Source organism: Gymnoscopelus microlampas, assembly GCF_963454915.1.
Source record: "Gymnoscopelus microlampas genome assembly, chromosome: 16".
Lineage (NCBI taxonomy): Eukaryota > Metazoa > Chordata > Actinopteri > Myctophiformes > Myctophidae > Gymnoscopelus > Gymnoscopelus microlampas.
This window is the reverse complement of record NC_139953.1, coordinates 14,695,093-14,717,959: the sequence shown is the minus strand read 5'-3', so window position 1 is coordinate 14,717,959 and position 22,867 is coordinate 14,695,093. Positions and strand designations below refer to the sequence as shown.

At 42.7% G+C, this 22,867-nt stretch overlaps 1 protein-coding gene across 2 annotated transcripts in view; it reads right to left on the bottom strand.

Moving 5' to 3' along the window:
- phip (PHIP subunit of CUL4-Ring ligase complex) overlaps positions 1 to 22,560 on the bottom strand; it is a 144,554-nt gene extending 121,994 nt beyond the window's left edge. For both annotated transcript variants that reach the window (XR_014602549.1, XM_084082409.1), the window contains exons 1-12: positions 22,366 to 22,560; positions 22,201 to 22,259; positions 22,081 to 22,110; positions 21,855 to 21,914; positions 17,178 to 17,328; positions 16,171 to 16,269; positions 14,848 to 15,008; positions 7,395 to 7,616; positions 6,569 to 6,669; positions 5,278 to 5,348; positions 4,690 to 4,790; positions 3,680 to 3,720 (exon numbers count right to left, since the gene is read on the bottom strand). Coding sequence is in view for 1 of the 2 variants with exons in the window: in XM_084082409.1 (XP_083938535.1) it covers positions 3,680 to 3,720; positions 4,690 to 4,790; positions 5,278 to 5,348; positions 6,569 to 6,669; positions 7,395 to 7,616; positions 14,848 to 15,008; positions 16,171 to 16,269; positions 17,178 to 17,328; positions 21,855 to 21,914; positions 22,081 to 22,110; positions 22,201 to 22,259; positions 22,366 to 22,405 (1,136 nt within the window). In the remaining variant the exon portion in view is untranslated. The remainder of the gene's footprint in view (positions 1 to 3,679; positions 3,721 to 4,689; positions 4,791 to 5,277; positions 5,349 to 6,568; positions 6,670 to 7,394; positions 7,617 to 14,847; positions 15,009 to 16,170; positions 16,270 to 17,177; positions 17,329 to 21,854; positions 21,915 to 22,080; positions 22,111 to 22,200; positions 22,260 to 22,365) is intronic.
- Positions 22,561 to 22,867: the final 307 nt, after the last annotated feature.

The window sequence follows — 22,867 nt, the reverse complement described above, 5'->3', positions numbered from 1 at the left end:
CCCCCCTCAACCCCAGCCGCGCACGGGGCCCAGCGTGGCCGTGTGTATATTGGGGGACCCAAATCGCCGGAGTGAAACTGTGGAATTTTTTTTTAGAAAAAGGAAAAAATTTGAAGAAATAATATTTGTTATGTTTCAGGGGGTCTAAGGGGGTCCGCGGACCCCCTGATGGTCCACTGACCCCCTGTGGAGTGTTGGGACGCGCGGGGACACCCCTGGAACATTGCGGACCATTTCGGTTTTTTTTTTTTTTTTCATGAAGGTGGTTGCTTGTTTCTGGCGCAGGCTGTGCAAACCTGGCAACCCAGCGCATGCTGCCGCACGTTTAAGTGGCGTAGCGTCATGAGGGTCAGTGGGGCCGTGGCTCGGTCAGTGAAGACCCTGTAGTGCGGATGATATGTGGCATAGAGGGGCAGATTGTAAATCCACAGAGGAAACATCCGTGGGCTACCATTGGTTCAGCGATGTGTGCGGTTGCCCTGCGGGCCCTCCTCCTCCACCAATGTGCAGTATTGAGAGCCCTGACATCACAACAATTGGAGCGATGGGCACTGCACTGTGGTTGGTTAGGGTACACCTAGGGCCCAGGTAGAACCCAGTTAAAGCCTGCATGGGCAAACCCAGTTAGGACCCGCCTTGGTCCCACATAAACATGGCTAGTTGGGGCCCACCTAAGGGCCAGGTAGAAGCTACTTATAGCCTGCATGGGCATCGCAGTTGGGACTGAAGTGGATGCCGCTGACATTGCTGACATGGGGTCCATATGGTTTAGCCCACCTTGAAACCATATGGGAACTACGCTGGCATGCTGGCTGTAATGCAAACGCTGCATCATACCTGCAGTGTGTAGTTTGATGTTGTGTGTGTAGCAGATATACCTGCAGTGTGTAGATCAATGTCCATAGGAAAGTCAATGCCCAGCAGTGTTTTTTTTCCCCAGCAGAGTTTCTAGTGTCTCTGTGTCTCTGTGGAAGAGGTTGCACATGAACTCTGCAGCCGCACTGAGGCGCTCCAACACAAACACTCTGACATTAAGCTGCTTCACACAACAAACATCAGCACCACGCTGCTGTTTGTCCAAAAGACACAATATCTCCTCTCCCACCGACGTCATGTGTTCATTTATCGACAGCCGTACAGACTCCTTTTGACACATTTTACGTCGTTTATCCAGCTCTCACTGACTCTCCACATCGGGCTGTTATTTTGCTGCGATCAAGTCAACGATGTGAGAGATTAGCTATCACAGACGGACGGACAGGGGGTGAAACATAGTCTTGCGCCATGCCTTTCGGCCTGGCGGAGACAATAAAAAACCGAAAGTAAAGGAAATGGCCATTTCTGCAACAGAAGTAGTCAATAAACTATGCTATGAAAACATGGGCCACATTGGCAAAGAATGTAAGAAAGAGGCAATCATGTAGAAAATAGCAGATCTCCAAGCTTACAAAGCCTCTCAACGTGAGGCGTTTCGAGCTTGTAGATCGGCTATTTTCACAATATTTACTTGTGGAACGGAGTCAAACAGAATGGGGGGGTCCCAGATCAAGTACGTGTATTTGTGGGGGGGGGGGGGGGGGGCGGCGGCGTGAAAGGGTTGATAAACACTGCTGTAATCGGAGCGAAATTATCTGAAATTACTACATGACCATAATGCAGCCTAACATGCGTTGCAGGGGGCGGTCCTGCCATTACGTTAGTTACTGTAGTTGCTGTGGAGCTACATAGTTCTCCAGAAGACACACACAAACATACACCATCTACAATGGACGAACTGAGCAGCAATATAGACATTCACCACACGAACGTGCATTGTTGACAAAGTGATTGCAAAGCCGCTGCAGGCATGACAACCAGGTTAGCGTTAGCGACATGGCAGCTATCACAGCGCCCTGTCCGTCGTGCTGCAACTGCCTGTGATGGCTACAGCAGTAACAGCAAGCTGTCTGCGATGCCATTGTCTGGAGACTGCTCTTAGCGTGACAGGACCAATGAGAGTGAGCGCTGTAGTTGTTGCTAAGATACGGTGGCGTCTCTGCCCCATAGCTTGTAGATGTCTCACACATGATTGGCCTAGGCTGCGTTGCCAGGTCTGACTTTGTGTCTAAGCAATGGTCGGCTTATTTTTGCACGCCTTTGGGCTCGTTTGCATTGTGCGCACGGCAGCGCTTGTTTAGCGTACGTCAGCGCGACGTGGCAACGGACGTGGCAACGTGAAAGGTGATTGGCTGGTGAAAATAAACACCCGACGTTACACCAGAAATGGTGCCTGGAGAAAATGGTGACCAAAAAAAAAGTTTGGAAAAAAAGGAAAAAAAACCCGCAGCGGCTGCCTGCTGTTGTGGTGATGAGGTCGTGCGCACGGTAAACGGTACGAAGCTGCCTCCCCTTCCGTTTTGTCCGACATTTGGTGAGTAGAATTAATTATGTTGCGCGGTGGAAAAGGTGTAGTGAACAGTGAGATGTCCCCTACGCGAGGCGTAAATTCAGCGCGGCCGCCGTGGCGAGTCAGTTGGCGACATGTGGTCTGGCGGTGCGTTGTTTATTCGATAACAGAGCTGTGGGGTGTGGACACCGAGGGTGCGGAAGTCGGTCGCCATTTATATAGTTAGATGGTCTCTGTCGGGTGTAAAAATCTCCAAAAAATTACTTTTCAAGATTCAAATTCCAAACCAGCAAAAGATCTACAAGCTCGAAACGCATCGCTTCGTGCTGCGTTTCGAGCTTGCGGATCTGCTACTTTTGATGCTTTTGTGTGGCGCTGTAGTATGATCAAGTAGAGCGTTCATTTACGAAAAAACACAAAAAGTTAGAATATGGAGATAAGAGGTTTCTGCCCGACAGTGACGATATATTGTATTATATATTGACCAGGGTCCCCCGGGCTCTATACTTTCCTATACTCTCCTTTATAAATCTGAAAGCTTGTAGATCGGCACAATTTTTGCACGACACCTTTGTCCCATGAAGTATAAAATAGGGCTCAAGGTTAATTGATTCATTGACAAGTACAATAACACAATCAAAAGCTAAAAAAAACCAATGGATAGAATAATCACTAAGAGAAGAATGGATAGTTGCAGGCCTGCTGTAGACGTGGGCTTTGCTACAAACAAGATGTTGCCTTTATCTGCGGCTGCCTCGCTCCTGATGGGCCAGCCAGTCTGCTCTACCCCCCTGACTGACTGCTGAGATTACAGCAAGCTCAGGGAATTACAGCTGAGCTTGTTTTTCTGCAAACACCTCTCTCATACACACACACACACACACACACACACACACACACACACACACACACACACACACACACACACACACACACACACACAGTGAGGGAGGCATTTAACACTCACAGAGTGCGGGAAGTGTGAGAGAGTGTGTGTGTGTGTGTGTGTGTGTGTGTGTGTGTGTGTGTGTGTGTGTGTGTGTGTGTGTGTGTGTGTGTGTGTGTGTGTGTGTGTGTGTGTGTGTGTGTGTGTGTGTGTGTGTGTGTGTCAAAGCAGGTGTGTCTGAAGACTGAGTGGAGGTAGTGTTTCTGCTGACTGCATCAAGTCCCATTACAACACCCTGAGGTTCCATTTAAAACACACACACACACACACACACACACACACACACACACACACACACACACACACACACACACACACACACACACACACACACACACACAACTTACCTATCACTGCAGTTTGAGAACTGGATGCTGTCGACTTTGTCCTGTGAGAGGAAGGTAAGTTGAACAGTCAAAAAGACACATAACCACACGTTTGTTAAGGACTCCCTACACTACAGCATATTGTTGTTGCCGGGCAGAAACCTTGTATCTCCAATTCTCCATATTTCTTTTTTAATGCTCTCACGTAAAAGTGTCTCACAACGCGCCACAACCCAATGCGTTGTGGAGCTTGTAGATCTGCTATTTTCACTATTATGAAAGATTTTGAAAGTGAAAGTGGTTTAGTGTGTCTGTGGTTCTATGAGTATTTAACCAATGAAAAGTATTAAGAAGAGCTTGTGATTAAATAACCACTACATTGGATCCATTGAAACACAAGTTATTTTTTCCATTTCCTGAAAAGTAACGGTTTTGGACATACAAGGTTTCCACCCAACAAGAGACGATATCCCCTGTGCGTCTTAAAGCTTTTACCAGTATCCATACAGATAATAAGCATTAATTGATTATTATCTTAGTGATTATCCTATTGATTACTTTTTCAGTTACTTGAATAATCGAGAAGCGCGTTTGTTTGTTTGTTGTGTACATATTAACAATTCAACGTGAAAAAAACTGTTTTGTTTTTTATATAAATCGACTAAATCGATTTGTACGAGCCCTATTTTATACTTTGTCAACGATATTGCACAAAAGCAGTATTGCACAAGCTCACAACGTGTCGCAATGCTTCGGGTTGTCAGCTTGTATAACTGCTAATTATCGATTATTTTATCATATCAATATTTTTCTTATAGTCAATTAAATCAATTAGTTTGATTAAACGTTGCACCTCTAAGAGAGAGACAGTGAAGCAAGGTACAGAGGAGGGTTAACCCGCAATACAGCGATTGACTCAGAATCAAACCGGCGATGCTGCGTTGGGATGCAAAGGCAACGGAGCGTGTACTTTTGAAACGTGTAATGACACGCTGTCCTGTGTGCGTCAAAGCTGCTTCGACTTGACTCACCGTGTGAGACTCCAGCTCAGAGATTTTCTCTGGTTGGCCAGATCCAAAATAGTACACCCTGATGATGTGATCTGTGCTCCCCGTGGCCAGGAACATACCCCCTGTGGAGAGACGCACAGCATATATACTGTTAGGTCAGTGATTCTCAACCTGTGGGCCGCGGTCCCACTGGTGGGCCATGAGCATATTGCTAGTGGGCCCCCCAAATAATTGGCAAAACAATTTTAACAACAGATTTTAATCATAATAAAACATTAATATAAAAGAAAAAATATATAAAAAAATAAGTCACAATATTTTTACTTTAAAGAGAAATCAGTTTTTCTACAAGTTCACAGTGAGCTTCTAGATCTATTATCCATCTATAAATACGCAGAATCTCTGCATAACCATCTGTCTGTTTGTCTTTCTGTCTGTGTGAGTAAATAAATACATATAATATTATCATATAAATGTGTATACTATATGAAATACATAAATCATGAATTATCGTTTCTTTTACATTATAATGAAATTGTAGTACAGTACATTACACGTCTGTAGTAAGCATGTACATTTGAATCAAACACGAACGGGAGGTGTGTTTACCTGCACTGAAGGAAGAGCAAATCATTTGCACTCCTGGTCTGGAACGCTCCGTGAACTTGCTAGGCCTCTGACTGAACAACACACACACACACACACACACACACACACACACAGACACACAGACACACAGACACACACACACACACACACACACACACACACACACACACACACACACACACACACACACACACACACACAGGTGAAAGCACAAGGTCGTTTGTTAAATAAGGCTCCCTTTACACCTTGCATAAACACAGATATAAAAAGTATAAATAGGTCATAAGCTCCATACTTCCATGTTCACAGGCAAAACTCTCAAAATCATTCACAGCCCACCCACTGTGAGCATTTTAAGAGCATGTTATGATCAATCAATTGATTGTGTTCCGGCTAGGATAGATGGACTAAACTAAAGGACAGTCCACACCAATGGTTCACAACGCAACTAGTGGCAACTTGCAACCACTTGCAACAAAATCATAAAACTGGGGTTTGCAACTGGACAGTCCACACCCAGGTGCCGAGCTGCGACCGACTGCTGTTTCCACAGCAATAGTGTAAACAACAGACAGGGCTGGCCCTAAACTGGACAGTGACAGGCAATGACAGGTACGAGGATTAGAGATAGATTACCGTTTCCTTAGCACTTCGACCTGTTGTATGTATTGTATAGATTGTAGATACTCATCTTGTATAACAAATATGAAATAGCTCTCCTTTCCTTTCTGCCATACTGTACGCTCGCTCTATTTCCCTCGTCAGGTACATGGTAAAAAAGACGCATCACAGTGCGTCATGTTGTGAGCTTGTAGATCGGCTATTTTTGGTGTGTGACACTGGCGTGAGTATAGCCCAGGCTTAAAAAAAAGATGCTAATGTCCTAAGAGCAGCCCCATTCAGGACCCAGTGACTAACACCTAAAAGGGCTGTATGCTGGCCCACCTACCCAGTTTGAAATTCAACAAGATGACAACTGCACTGAACTATAGCTGTGCAAGAAGCAAAAATAAAACAGAGAGGAACAGAGTTACCAAATGTGAACTCAATACTGCATTTTTCCACATTGGGAGCAATACAGTCAAGTCTGGAAACTGATTTATAGTGGCAAATAAAATGTATTTTAGTGGGTACTTCAACTTGGGAGTTTCTCAGAGAGAGATAGAGTAGTAATACAAAAGTGTATGTGTGTGTGTGTGTGTGTGTGTGTGTGTGTGTGTGTGTGTGTGTGTGTGTGTGTGTGTGTGTGTGTGTGTGTGTGTGTGTGTGTGTGTGTGTGCATGTTGCTCACCCAAACTTGAGCGTCCGTGCATCCCACTGCCAGAAGCAGATGGTGCCGTCAGCTCCGGTAGAGGACAGATAGCGCTTGGAGCCGCTACACAGAGGGGAGAACTGAAACACAACCCGAAAACAACCTATTAGAGGTGACAGATGTCCACAGCCAATCAATTGCCGGCATTAGAAATTATTTGTTAGTTAATGAATTATTTAATTGAGCTGATTAATAAATGTATAAAAACTCAAGCAAGAAATTCGAGTTCGAGTTCATCCATACAAACATGCACTTAGAAGTGAGATTGTCAAGCGAGCTAATCCAGTCGATGATCCCCCCCAACAAGTGGCTCTCAGTTTACACACACAATTACACTCAAAGGACCACAATGGAAATAAGCACTCAAGCTTTATGTTTTATCCTTTTGACAGATCTGTATAAAAACGTATGTGTTATGTATACACATTTTCTCAACAAAGATCTCAACAATCAAATCTTAAACACATTGTAATGCATAAGGCAGAAACCAAATGGAACACTATCAAACAATATCCATTCGAACAGTACAGTACGTACTGTATAATAGATAATGCTGACCACTCAAAACAAACAAACACACACACACACACACACACACACACACACACACACACACACACACACACACACACACACACACACAGTACACACACACACACACACACACACACACACACACACACACACACACACACACACACACACAGTACACACACAGACACACACACAGACACACACACACACACACACACACACACACACACACACACACACACACACACACGACCCGTGAGCATTCCCCAACCTGTAGCGAGGTGATAGAGGCTGCGTGTCCTTCCAGCACGGCGAGTGGGGCACAGGTCTGTAAGCACCACACGCGGATGGTCTTGTCACAGGAGCCGGCAGCGAGCATGGTGTTCTCGTGGCTGACAGCCATGTCCGAGATCTCGGCCGCGTGGCCCCTCAGTGTGGCCAGGAGACGGCCCTCGTCCGTACCCCAGATCTTCACAAGGCAGTCATCTGAACCCTGGGAAGATACAAGGTGGTTAGACACTATTAATAATATACTTCCCCTATGCTTGTCTCTACTTCCTTGGAGCCATGGAAGAACAATTAAGAGTCAGTGCTGAGCTTTAATCTGTAATGTTATGAACTACAACCCAAGCCAGAAATCTTGGTGTAATCATGTGCAAGTGATTAAAAATATATAATAATTAGTTAAAGCTATATATTCCGATCATTGCTAGTGACAGGGGTCTCCCATCTCTCCAGCTCTTTAGTAAACAGAACATATATTTTACCCAATCAGGAGACGATCATTTTTAAGCTTCAATTTGTTCCAGTTAGTAACAACCTTTTCTCTACTGCTTTTGTTGTTTGTTTCATCACCCCCAACTTAATCTGTTCATCCTATCTACTGTACAACAAATATCCTTTAAGAATATATCAAGGAATAAAGTACCTATCCTATGCCTCAGCAGGATTTGGTCAAACGTTTCCATGCATTCATCTTCAGAAGACTCACTTGACAACTGCAATGTGTATTTACAATCATCACTATATTGAAATCAATCGGACAGCTGCAGTCGATTCAGAACGCTGCTTCTCTAGTTCTTACTAATACTGTACCAAGAAAGTGGATCATATCACTCACAGTTCTCAGAGCTTTACACTGGCTTCCTGTCTGTTAAGCGACAAAATACATTTCTGATCTTGTGCTACAGTACATCAGAAACCATTCAAACATCCCAGATCATCTGGGACAGGTCAACTTTATGTTGCCAGATTCAAAACTAACCGTGGAGAAGCAGCGTTGCGTTGAGGTTTTATGCACTATAAATCTGGAACAAACTCCCAGAAAAATGCAAGTCTGCTATGACTCAGTTCTTTTATATCAAAGCTGAAAGCCGTTCTGTGTCGTGTCTTTAACTGAGGGTTTACATCCATTTCCTGTCCTGCAGAGTAATTTTATTTTTGTTATTTTTATTTTTAACGTATTCTTATTTTCTCAAGTTATTTTAGACTGTTTTTTTTAATGTTTTAAAGCATTTAAAGAGTAGCCTTTTCATTGAAATGTGCTATACAAATAAACTTGCAATCATGCCTTATGTCAAACCATCACTGGTTTGTATTTACTCATAAAGCACTTCTGCATGAATTGCAGATGGAGAGTTGGATCTTATCACGATGACTCTCTCTCAGGATTGCTAATGCTACTGTCACTTTAATCAGATTATCATGAAACTATAAACTATCTGTACAGTGCCTTTCATACAAAGAGGGTAGCTCAAAGTGTACAAGCAGCTAGGCCAGATACAAATTAAACACAATATAGAGAAACAGACAATGTAAATATTTGTGTGGTCATAACAGTACTCAAGAGAAAGAGTGGAAAATATTATGAAGGAGGAGTGGCCCCTTTACAGGGGAGTGCATGCAAGACACTATTAATATCTACCGGAAAGCACAAGGAAAACAAGAGTGTGTGTATATATACAGTACACTACACATGTGTAGTTGGCAAGGTAACCCAGGCCTTTTATCTGAACCCTAGCTCTTGTATGAGTCACACACACACACACACACACACACACACACACACACACACACACACACACACACACACACACACACACACACACACACACACACACACACACACACACACACACACACACACACACACACACACAAAACAGGAATAGCACATGATTGCTATTTTGTAAGTGGTGTAAATTAAAAAGTCAATAAAAAAGTATAAGCTTCAAACCGCTGTAACACACTTTTCACAACAACTTCACAATGCACACACTCATAGTACAAGAAGTAGATCGTACATACTTACGCAAACTCATGCATAAACATGCTTAAATTCACATGAGTGTGAGACAGTATCTCCTTCAAATAATAAAAAGTAAAACAATAATAAAATCACAATATCTTAGTCCACATCATATAGTACCACTATCATATCTAAATAGGTGTATCATCTCTGCACAGTTAAAACAATTTGATAAAAATTACAATGAATGTTTCATCACGAGTCCATCTTTCAGCGTGACTTTGAAAAGAGGAACAAACTCATTATCAAAGGTAATGCTGAGTCACCTCACCTCAGGAATCAACAGGAGATCACTCACACCAGGAACCAAGCCAGGCAGCACAACCAGGTCTGATCTGGTTATGTCGGCAGCTGTCACAGACTAGGTACGACCATGTAATCTGATTACATTGTGGTGCTCAGTCTGTAGGCACGACGTCGACGTCGTGCCTAACAGACTAGGCATGACGTCCACGTTTTACATGGTGATCATTACCATGAAAATTGTTGAGAAATGGTAGCAATGTCTACTCTACAGGCCATCGTTGCAGTACCACTGGCCTAATAAACCATCTGATATTCACAGAGCACTTGTGAGTAGTCTCTCCAGCCAGAAGGCAGGTTTGAAAGGGCATGCTCTCTCCCGTCAAAACACATTATCAGAGGGCATCTCCCTTGTTATCTATATATAATAGACGAAAACGACTTAAAAACAGCAGTACACCTTTGAATAAATCGCAACCTTTCACCACTGCTTCAACACCACTACAGAGGTGACTCAATTTATTTGTATTGTTTTGGACCAAGTGAAATGAACAAGTGGAGTTCATTTCAGGGAGCGAGAAGGAGGAGCTCTCTGGAGGATGAAAAATTATAAGAATAATAGAGTACGCACACCATTAGAGTCGCTCCCACTATGTTTATTGCCAGCCAACTAAAGTTATGTAGGAGCCGCAGTTAACACATTACCAACCTACCACTGAGCCTCAGTCAGGACAGTGAGATCGGCCAATAATACACAAACATTGTGTAGGTTAGACTAAGGGAGATATGGAAAAGATACTGATGGAGGTGGCGCAGGGCCGGGCCACTCCGATTAGTTTCAGTAGCGCGGGCAAGAGCTCAAACTGAGCAGACAGTTTCCCACGTTGCCCAATACCTAGCGCCGCCGCCCACCACTGTTACAGACTTTTCATGGCATCAAACTGCATGAATGAAGCATCGACTATATGAATAGTTTAATGGGGAATATTCACCGGCACATTTTAACATTGTTTATTCATCATGCCTTCCAGTGTGTAAAGAAGTTAAGCATCTTCATCAGCACCCAAGGTCCTGATCCCGATGAAAATCCTTAGGTGATCAAAACATTGATCTTGCAGTAGTCATACAGTAGTGGGAGCAAGCATAACAGTGTGCAGACTCTATTTTCTGATGATTTTCAGTTTGTCCTGTACATGATTACCAGAGTGGATGTGCATGCTCTACGTTTTCCAATTCAGGATCTGGAGGAAGCATGACCTTCACATGCACACTTTCCTATCTTCCACTGCATGATGGGATGCTGTGAAGTACAACCAATCCATACCCAGCTAGCTTAATTTGTGCCACGCAGAATGACTTTAATAATGAACTTTCAGCCATATAACCAAAGTCACGGCCAGCAGATCAATCGCACTGTTTGCCAATCAATAGCCTAAACACGCTTTGATGCACTTCCCCATTGATCAAGACATGATCGCTACATGTCGGCCACTGAATACTTAGGCCAATCATGAAATCAATAATCGAGGGGGAGAGAGAGAGATAGAGAGAGAGAGAGAGAGAGGCATGTTGAAATGATTTTAAACACAAATGCCACACAGTGGAATTGCAAGACCTCTTCGGAGTATGCATTCCTCAATACTTGTCCATATGATATGGACGAGTATGCACACAAATCAAACCAAAACACACATACAGTACATACATACATACATACATACATACATACATACGTAAGTTCCATTCCATAACAGTTACCAATAATGAGGGAATTTTAGTTCTTCATATTTCCTGCACAGCAAAGGGGGGAAAATGAAAAGACACATACTCCATAAACACATCCAAAAATAACTAAATATATAATTAAAAGTGATCTTGTGATGAAAAGATAAAAAAACAACAACTGGTGAAGCAATGGGTGGGAGGAGAGAAGAGAAAGTGAGACCGCGAGTGAATGTGAATTCTGGCTCTGTGCCAGTGCCTAAGAGGAAACATTTTCTTCATTTATGATGAGAAATAGAGAGAAGGCGAGAGAGTGAAGGAGAAAAAGACAAAGTGAGAGGGAGGGAGGGAGGGACAGAGAGAGAGAGGGGAGGGGGGAGAGAGATTGTTGCAAAGGAGAGGTGAAACAGGACAAAAAGGAGAGGAGAATGCATCAATTGTAAGAACAGGAAAAAGAGAGGCAGAGGAGAGAGAGAGATCGTGAGACAGAGAGAAGCAGAGACAGAATCCTTCTAATCCCCCTCCCTCCCAGCAGCCAGCCATTTTTAGAGATTTAAGAAGAGAACGCTGAAAATGGAGCGTAGCGTGTCAGCACTCAGCAGTCGGCGTTTGAATTACAGCATTAAACACACGAGCAAACATACAGACTGCATAAGTAGGTCAATATTTAACATAATATGACAATCAGCACCAGTAACCGTTCCGTGACCTTAACGGGTGCAACAGGGGTCAAAGGGCAGTCAAGGGACAAACGGTTAATAATTGATTGTCATTGTAAGCATTTTGCTCAGTGGTGGTTCTCAAACGTTTTCATGTCAAAGGACCCCCAAATTAATACGTATTTTGCTGCGGCTCCCCTTCTGAACATATTATGTACCAGGGACCCCCATACAAGATTTGTGTTGTTAAAATGGTGCACAAATATTCCCAAATTATTTTCAAGGTTTTTTCAAACTTACAACGCGTCGCACCACAACGCGTTGTGAGCTTGTAGATCAGCTATTTTCAAATATCCAAAGTATATAGATTTAAAGGGGTTAAACTCATTTCTGGGGACCCCCTGGAATCCCGTAAAGGATCCCTGGAGGGGGGTGTCCCCCCACAGAACCAGTGATGTAGCTGATCCAAGTGAGCAAGTACGCAGGGTTCACTGTCTTGTCTGTTGTAGGAATTGAACCTTTGCACCACGCAACCTCGTAGTTGCTGTAACTATTAGGCCAACCAGCCATACATGTGCCATTTAATGTCATGTCCCACAGCCATCAACATTACATCCTGTTATGCTTAGGCGTGTCACGTTTTATTACATGATCGCCTAATCGCAATTATTTGAGATAATCGCAGTTATTTTCCTCATAATCGTTTCCATGCCGAATAATGTTTATAAATGTTCAAACATTTTCCACAAAAACAGGGGAAATAGCCGATATGCAAACTCTTGTAGATCTGCTATTTCCACTATTTAAAGGAAAACATTTTAAGTATAAAATTATTCAGTCATTTCTTTATATATTAAAGTTATTTGTCATATCTGCCCTGTGTGCCCTTTTTGCTTATGGAGCCTATAAAAGCCATTTTATTTAAATGTTTCAATGTCCAAGGCCAAAAAAATAATTAAATCGCATTTATTTGTATGACAATTAAGCATCTGGTAAAATGTCTCACGACCGCAACAGCCCTGGTCCTACTAACAGCGTGTGGATGTACACACTGTATATAATACGAGCATGACTGGCCCTTGGTGGCATTCATGTCATTCTTTACCTACTGACCTATATACAGTAGGAAGAACCCCATTAGAACCACAGTCCCTTTTCACCTAGTATAATTAACTGTACAGGAACTGGTGACATTTGTGCATAACGCGTTTGAAACTCACTCAATAACATCAGAGCATTACAGACAGAGCACTCTTCTCATCTTAAGCGACATGCAGTGCAATGTCCTTGGTCTCTGGAACTATTCATAGTCTTGACATGAGTGCTTTGCTTAAGAACGCCATACGATTCTTAGAAATAAGATGCATACAGCTCAGAACCTCCTGTGATAACCCTTTCATCTGCTACACTATTTTCTTATTTTAACAGATAAAGTCCCCTACAAAACACAAAAACACTGCTTGAAAAAAAGATAAAAATAAGCACTGTTTTTAATGCCACAGGCATCAATAGAAGCACAGAACAGGAAGAGTGACTGGCATAACCCAACCTCCTACAGCAACTACTATTAAACTACTAAACTATAGGAGTGATTAGCTTGGAAGGCAAAGAAGAATAGGTGATGTAACTAAACGACTGGTATAATTTGAAACCAAATTGAAAAGGTGAATAAAGCCACATATGAGTGGAAAATGTACCACATGACAAGGTGATGTAAGGCATGGTAACAGCAGGCCACACGCAGACTAAGAGAGAGAGAGAGACAAAGAGAGAGAGAGAGAGAGAGAGAGAGAGAGAGAGAGAGAGAGAGAGGGAGAGAGAGAGAGAGGCGCCACTGCTAACCCTGCGCAATGTGACACTGCAAGAGGCATTTCAAACTCACGGTGATGATGTCATAGTCTGTCTAATGACAGCGCAACCACAATACTAAACATACCATGCGGTCATGGACACATCCACATTGTTTTGGGAGTGAACACGGTCTGACTCTTGGGCAGCAGTACAGAAAAATACAAAAACACATGCATGCAGCACGTACAAACACATTGACACACGCACACGCAAAAACGTGTGCACAGTCGCACACAACCGCATATGTACAGATTAGACACACATACACACACACACACACACACACACACACACACACACACACACACACACACACACACACACACACACACACACACACACACACACACACACACAGGGTAATTCCCATTACCTAGCTTTCCCATTACTTTCTGTACTACTACCACACACACATCTGCCCAGAGCCTAATGCCAAATTTGCACACAGCACAACTGCACAAGTATGCATCAACACAAACCATACATAAACAACATGTGCATAAACATGTATGTATAGACAGACAGACACACAGACATACACACACACACACACAGTCACACACACACACACACACACACACACACACACACACACACACACACACACACACACACACACACACACACACACACACACACACACACACACACACACACACACACACAAATAAGGCTGCAACAGTTAATCGAACACATTGATTAAATCGACAATTATAGTGTAAAAAATTGTTTCGCTGATATATATATTACATTATTGCCAAAATGTTTTAATACATTATTATTTTATTTTTTTTATAGTGAAAATAATTGTTTTGCTGATATACAGTATTTTTTAATTACAAAGAAATGCTTACATGCTTCTCGATTATTCGATTCATTGGAAAACAAAATAATGAAGTGTTGCAGCCCTACACACACATACACACAGTGTTGAGCCTTACAGTGAAGATGCGGCGCCCGGTGCGGTCGAAGGTTACACAGTACACAGACGAGAGGTGCCCCAGAATCCTCTTGTGCATCTTCATGTGCTGGTAGACGGCTGTGGGTAGCAGCTGGCGAAGGCGGTATGAACCATTCAACCGACGCCCGTAGCCCGTCTCCACTGGACAGGACAAAACACACACACACACACACACACACACACACACACAGATGACCAATGAACTGTATTCCTGGCCTGGGGATACATCCGTTGTAATGCTAAACACAAAATAAAATCATGGAAAAATCTATTTTATGCCAACTGCCAGCAATGAACTGTGCCAACCAGAATAAGGGTTTCCATCACAGACACAGACCCAAGCGGGGGCTGAGCCTCACCTATTATTCATCACTCCCAGTAACTTGTGATTCTTTCAGCATCCAGTTCATTACTCCACTCAATCTCAGCTATCCAAGACTCTAAAGAATACACAAATGGTGCTTTCTGTCCAACCTTGTTTAACCACTTTCAACCTGGTGTCCCTGTTTTGGGCATGTCATTATAGGTGAAGATTTTCACAAATTTGCAAAATAGCGAAAATAGCTGACCTACAAGCTCACAACGCCGCATTGTGAGATTGTAGATCGGCTATTGTCGCTATATGACGTGCGACAAAGTATATAGGGCGCTTAAATCGTTAATATTTGCCACGTTTCTTTTAGGGTCTACTCAACATCACAATGTGTACATCCATGTGCCAGTGGAGAGTTATGATCTAAAAAGGTTATGAAATCAAACCTAATAATCCGGCTATATTATTGTAACAGTGATTTAATTATGTAATTAATTATATATATATATTTATATATGAATGTTTAAGCAATAACTTTTTTAACTAATAGACGACGCTTTGGGAATACATGCAGTTCATTTCGCTACATTTCTTTTTCCTTTTAATGATGGACAGAATATGAGAAACCACTGTAAGTAAGTAAGCCTTGCCGAGCCCTGAGGCCCATAGGGCAGGAGCCTGAAATTTCTCCTGTTTCCTTAGCTAGCATGAGGCAAAGTACGTACATGGACATGACGCTAGTATGTCGCAGGGAAACCACTGTGCGAGGGACTAATTAATTACATACTTTTACATAAAAAATATAATAACAACTGTCCATATTGATAAAATGGTGTACATAAAAAGTACACCATCAACCAATGGCTATCAATCATCACCAACGGAAGATTTACATCGTCCATTGAGCCAACTCTACTCTTGACTTTGCAAAGGTTCCGTTTCTCCAGGCGCCTGTAGGGCAGGAGAGTTGTCCAAGCTGTTTTTTCTTACCGATGTTGGGTGGACTCCCATAGATGACTGGCGGCTCTGGGGGTCGACCACAGTGCAGCGCGGCCAATGCTGTTCCCTTCCAAACGACATGCTTGCAGCCTGCAGGGAAGGGATTCGGAAACACACACACAACCACACACACACACAATATGGTTAATGCAAAAATATACAGACACTGTAGAGCAACGTTTCCCAAACACTGGTCGGGACCCATTTGTGGGTGGACACATTTTTATGGCACGCAGGTAAACAGCCCTTTTATTTTCTTCATTTCCAACAATTTTTGTAATTATTTCAAAAGATTAAAATTAAAGAAAAACACATAAAAAATAATTCATAATTAAAACCAATTAAAACAATTTTCAAAGTAACTATTACTAAACTAAACAATTAAAGGAATTCCATAAATAAAATAAATAAATACAACTTTTAAGAAGTAGTGAAAATAGTAGATCTACAATCTCACAACAGGTTGCATCGCAAAGTGTCATGTGCTTGTAAATCTACTATTTTCACTAGTTTCGGTCTCAGGGAGACATCTAATTTCTCTTTCGGGTCTCGAGCTAAAAAGTTTGGGAACTTGGGAGACTCCAACTTTTGACTATATTCTCAAATGTTATTCTAACAATTACTTTTTCGATTAATCAAGTAATCGAGCAGCATGTTTTTTTTTTACATATCAAAAAAACATTTACGGATTATATAATTGAATCAATTAACCACTTAGCCCTATGTCTTATTTTGTTGCACAATGGTGTCGGTGCAAAACATTTCGGAAAATAGCAGATCTACAAGCTCACAACATGTCACATCGCAACACGCAGTGAGCTTGTAGATCTGCTAATTTCACTATTTTTTTAGTTTTTGAAAGATTTTGCCTATTTTTGCCCAAAATAGGGATCAATTATTAATTGATTATTTTATTAAATTATCGGGGGGCGGGGGGGGATAATAACAGATTAAATCGATGAGTTTGATTAACTGTTGTCCCCCTAGACTTGACTCACTCTTGTTTGTGCGTAGCAGGCTCTGCCTGCCAGCCCCCAGCAGGCTGTGGACTCCAGGCACGCTGGCAGGCACCTCTCCCTCCAACAGAGGACAGACTCTGGCACACACCTGCAGCAGGTGGTCTGAACCGATGTGCCTGTGTAACTTCACCTGAACACACACACACACACACACACACACACACACACACACACACACACAAATTCACTTTGCTGAAATGAATTCAGGATAGTTAATGAACATGAACTACTAGCCAAACGCTGGTGAATCTTTGGCTGTGCGTGACGTCTACCCTCACCCTGGCAGGTAACCAAACATTGCTAGGAGGTGGAAAAATATAAATGAGAAAGCTGATATTTTCTTCTACCAGCTACATCAACAATAACAATTAGAGGCAGACCGATATCGGTCATTATTTGACCTTTTTGAAGACATCATTCTCTATCGGCAATTACACAGACGATGTGTCCCGATTTTGAACCACTTTCAACCTGACGGTCCTATTTTGGGTGAAAATTATCGGCAAAGATTTACTAAGATTTTCAAAAACGTTCTGCAGATCTACAAGCTCACAATGCGTTACAACACGTTGTGAGCTTGCAGTCGGCTATTGTTTAATTTTAGTTTTTGACAAAATATTTATAAAAATATCAGTAAGGTTGGGCTAATAAAAATAATAATAAAAAAAAAAGAAAATTCGTTTATTTAGCACTTTTCAAGGTTGTAGCTTAACATAAAAGTAGCAATATCACTCATGTCAAGGCAGGAGATGCACTTTTACAAAGTGGTAAAGGTTATTCATTGTTTGAATAAAAAATAAAAAATAAAGATTATGGTCACATCATTTCTGCTAGAACAGACAAATAAGATAAGACCAGAGAAAGACCTGCAGATACAATATGACGTTATAGCAGCTGAAGCAAAAATCTTGAAATATTTTGAAAAACGGCAGATCTAAAATCTCAAAAGTGTGTCGAAGCGTTGTGAAGTTGTAAATGGGCTATTTTAAATTAAAAACTTTTGCTAAAACTTAATACAATTGTAGTTTTTCAAATAGATTAGAATTTATTTTGTAGTTTTTAACAAAATATTGGTAATAGTGTAGTCTAGTACTCTCCACAATCGGGCTCGGCACAGACCCAAGAATCTGGCAAATAACAGACAAATCAGAGAAACACCAGAGAAAGGCCTGCAGGTACAAGATGACATTACAGCATGCGAAGCTGCATCTGCCCTACAGAAACAGCACAATGCCAGCATGTGCCTTCTCTCACTATGCCACTGATATGCCCCTGCATGGCCTACTTACAGAGTAACACAAGACTCAGACTCAAGACTCAAAACAACACCAGAATAACAATACTGTACTATACCAACCATGATATAATTGAAAAATTAAGCAGCACTGCAAACAATATATACCACCACTAAATATGCATTAAGCAACATGATCTTAGTTTATTTCATGCAGATTATGGGGGGGGGGGGGTCATTTGATATGCATCTAATTTAAAAGACTGATTAGTGTCAAAGGAGACAATTATTTTGTTCACAATTCACATGTGGACACACACACACACACACACACACACACACACACACACACACACACACACATTCGCTCCTTTCCTTTTATCTGTGCACTGGCACTCAATTACGCGTATGAAACACGCACGCGCATGCACGTGCACACATAGACATCAAAGGGGGCTTGAGCCCCTGCCCTTTTGTCTGTCGGTAAAAAGTGCCCTTGTCTCCTCTGACTGTAAACTGTAGAAACCCCTGCGCCCGTTGGCCTCGCACCTGCAGTAAAGCTTACTTAATTGAGCCCCGTGCCATGCAGTGCTCGCGCAGAATTATAGTTGATTTACAAGCTCACAACGCGTCGCAACGCCAGGCATTGTGAGCTTGTAGATCGGCTATTTTTTGGGTGCGCGATACCGCCCGGCAAACGAAGTCTATTATACACAATCGAAACCTAACTGAGGGCACAACTGAACGCAGTGAATGCACGCAGAACACGGACCAATTGTTTGAGACAGATTAGGTATGTATGGACAAAAAAAGTATATATATAGCTGTTAATTTGAAATCACTTGTCAAGCAGGAGCCTATATATATATCTCTCTCTCCCTCTCTCTCTCTCTCTCTCTCTCTCTCTGTGTCAGCACAGCAGCAGTGGTGGGAAAAGTACTCAATTTCTTTACTTAAGTAAAAGTACTCATTATAGCCTACAGAAGAATAAGTGGCATCGTTAGGCGGGGGCTTCGGTGGCTATAGCCACCAATGTTTTATCCAAAGGCACCAAAAAACATTATTAAAAAAAGTTTTTTTGTTTTATTTTATTATATATCTATAACCCTAACCTAACCCTACCCCTAACCCTAAAACCGAAATAAAGTAACAAAAAACGGGTAAAAAAGTACCCGAATCCGACGAATATCCGCAAAATTTCGCGCGCGCTTCGCGCGCGCAGGGGGACACATGCACGCGCGCTGCGCGCGCGTGCATTTGCCCGTGCATTTGCCCGTGCATGTGCCCTTTTGAAATTCCAGCCCCTGCCTCTCCAAATCTCTCTGCACGTCTCTGCGCACGCGTACGCGTGCACGCGCACACACACACGTACGCACACATAATTAATGACCCCTTAATTGCTTTGAACATCATGGCGGTTTCAGATACGTGATCAGTTTGTATAATAAGCGCTGTGTGCAGCGTGGACACATGTCAGCGTAGAGGCAACTCAAGCCCACATTCCACACACCCCCTCCGAGCAACACGCGGGTTTAGTGAGCGCACGCACGCACACAGGAATGTGCAATCACAATTTGGTCTTTACACTTGATTTTGTGAGCAAAATCTACAGTAACAACCCAACGCTAAAACACTACATCCCATGGTCCTATTGAGTAACCTCACCAATCCTACGTTTAAAATGATCTCATTAGACTACATTTCTCGCGTGTTTATCATAATTTTGTAAAACAAAATCAATATTTGTCAATGTTGACATCATTAATCAACTATAAGCGTGTAACAATGGGTTAAAATTACTCATCACCATTGCCATGCTGAATCTAGCCAATCATTTATTTAAATGAATAATTAATTAGAGCTAATAATCAGTATTAACGTCGGTTTAATGAGGTCATCTGGTAATGTGGTGTAAATAGCATATACTTCACGTCAAAATTCACTATTGTGTTGTAATAGCCTATATATTCGCAATGCATTTAACCCTTAAAATGCAAGCGACAAATATCAGGCTAAATAAACAAATATTTTTTAATAAGCTTGCATGCATAAATAAATCACGTTAATAAATGAGCGTCGTTGTAATGACTATCGTTGAAGTCAAGGTTGCCCTACCAAGAACAGTCCTCCTGTACATAACACCCTCCTCCTACAAGCCCTGCACGATCAAACAACAACCGTGCTGCTGCTCTCACTGCTTCTAAAGAAAAACACCACGATTTCCCTTTTGTCTACAATTAACCAGACAACGTCCCATTTTAATAGACGGCGGCGGACTGGCGGTGGAATTGTACCCACGATAGACACGAGGCACGGCCGCGTCACCAGCGAGCTAGAGGCGGAGGGGGAGGAACCGGAGAACCGGAGCAGCGAGGAGAAAAACACACTGGGAGCCGCGGCAGATACACACTGTCAATAATGTGCTGATGGACGTATAGATTTACACATTCCTGGTCGGGATGTGTCGTCTATGCTCATCTAACGTTCAAGGTGGGGATACACTATGCAACAATCATGTCAAGAGGGGAGAATATCGAGCAGAAGGGGACTTGTACAATTAAAGTAGGGCATAGGTCAATATTTTTTTGTAATCACTGTAAAAAATAGAACCTCCAAAAACGCACGGTTAAAGAATATATGGAACGCACTATCATCAAAGAGTCGATTGGCTATAAATAAATATTTAACCAAGCGTTGATTAATTCTCTCCACGCCCCCATGCGTAAACGCCGCGCCAGACGAGCAGCTTGTTTGTTTACATGACAATTAGCACGTAAATTAATTAAGTAATTATTAAGATATGACTTCAGACGTTACCTAAAGTGATGCCCCCCTCTCGGCAACCTAAACATACTTCTCACAAAAACAGCCCTGCAAAAAAAAGAGGACAAATCCACTCCATCCGTAAAACTTCTCCTACACCCATAGCCGTATGTCTCGGCTGAAACGGCTTTAATAATATACTGTTTATATTCTTCCCCATCCAACTAAAAAAGTGGTGTTTTTTAAGTCTTCCCCTGGTGTGTTTTCACCCCCACACACACACACACATTATGGTTTATTGGGAGGACAAGAGCGCCTCCATCTCTGGCTGGCTGTGTCGCAGGGTAGTCCCTCCTCCCCCTCCGTTCACTTAAACACCACAACACTCATGACGTACCAGCCATTTCACACACACATTTTCCCAACAACTATTAAAAACCTTTTTGACACGCGTGTCACCAAACTCGTACACAAACAGCCGAGGGGGACTCGACCCCAGTGGGTGCCCACAGATGGCCCCCTGATGCGCGTCCCCACAGTCGTTTTAGACTCTTCGTTTAGACTTTTTTTCTCTCCACCTGATTTAAAAATTGCGGGAAATTCAATTTTTATTTTGCTCTCTAAAAACTTTTTCCTCCAGTTATATAGTACTCCCTTACCAAATTGTCGTACGTCCCAGGGTGTTCCTCCCCTGTCCAGTCCACCCTTCTGGGCAGCAGCTGAAATGGGGAAAAAAATAAGTGACGACCATCGGTCGGACCACTGATGTACAATGCGATGTTTTAAAACATTATTTTGTTTTTTCGAAAAAAATGAGAGTGAAGAGCAACCCCTACAAAGTACAGTGCAGGAGTATACGCTGCTCTCATACTGCTGACTACTTACCTCCTTCTCCTCCACCTCCCTTATCAGGATCTGCAAAAAACGAGATAAAAACGCAAAAATTACACGGATTATATAGGACATATTCTACATTATCCCCCCAAAAATACAAAAAACACAAACCTGGGCTGCGATGTGACACGGTCCTGCTTGTAGAAATCGGGCGATTAGGAAGTACAGTTCTATGTTGGATCGGAGGGGGAAAAGAGAGAGGACGGTGTGAGCTATGAGGACATAGAGCAGACTGGTGGGGGGCATTTTAAAACATTATTCCTTACGGTTACTCACCAGAAGTCAACTGCGCGATGTATTTACTGTCTGAAGCCATGTTTAGTGGTGGTGTATTGCTTGCAGGGCAGCGCCACAGCCAGCTATGTGTGTGTGTGTGTGTGTGTGTGTGTATGTGTGTATGTGTGTGTGTGGGTCTAGGCGGCTGCCCTGTAGCTGTCACTGTTTATCCACCAGGAAGAGAGAGAGAGGCGAACCTCCATTCAGCTCCGCTCACAAAGCAGTCCCGGCCTGCGTAACGAGGTCTCCCTCCGCGCCAACGACAACTAGTACCCTCCTGAACCCCGCCAACAACAACAAATACCCATGATATACGCAAAAAAATGGCAAATTGTGTCATTTATTTATGTCGGTGCGTAACGAGCGCTGGCGTGAATTGCGGGTTGAGGCTAGTGGATATTTTTTTTGTACCACCCCCGCTCCCCTCCCCCCTGCAAAGAAGGGGAAAAAAGCGCAAGCCTTCTGCCAGGGTTGCCATGTCCGCTTATTATAAGCGACTTCT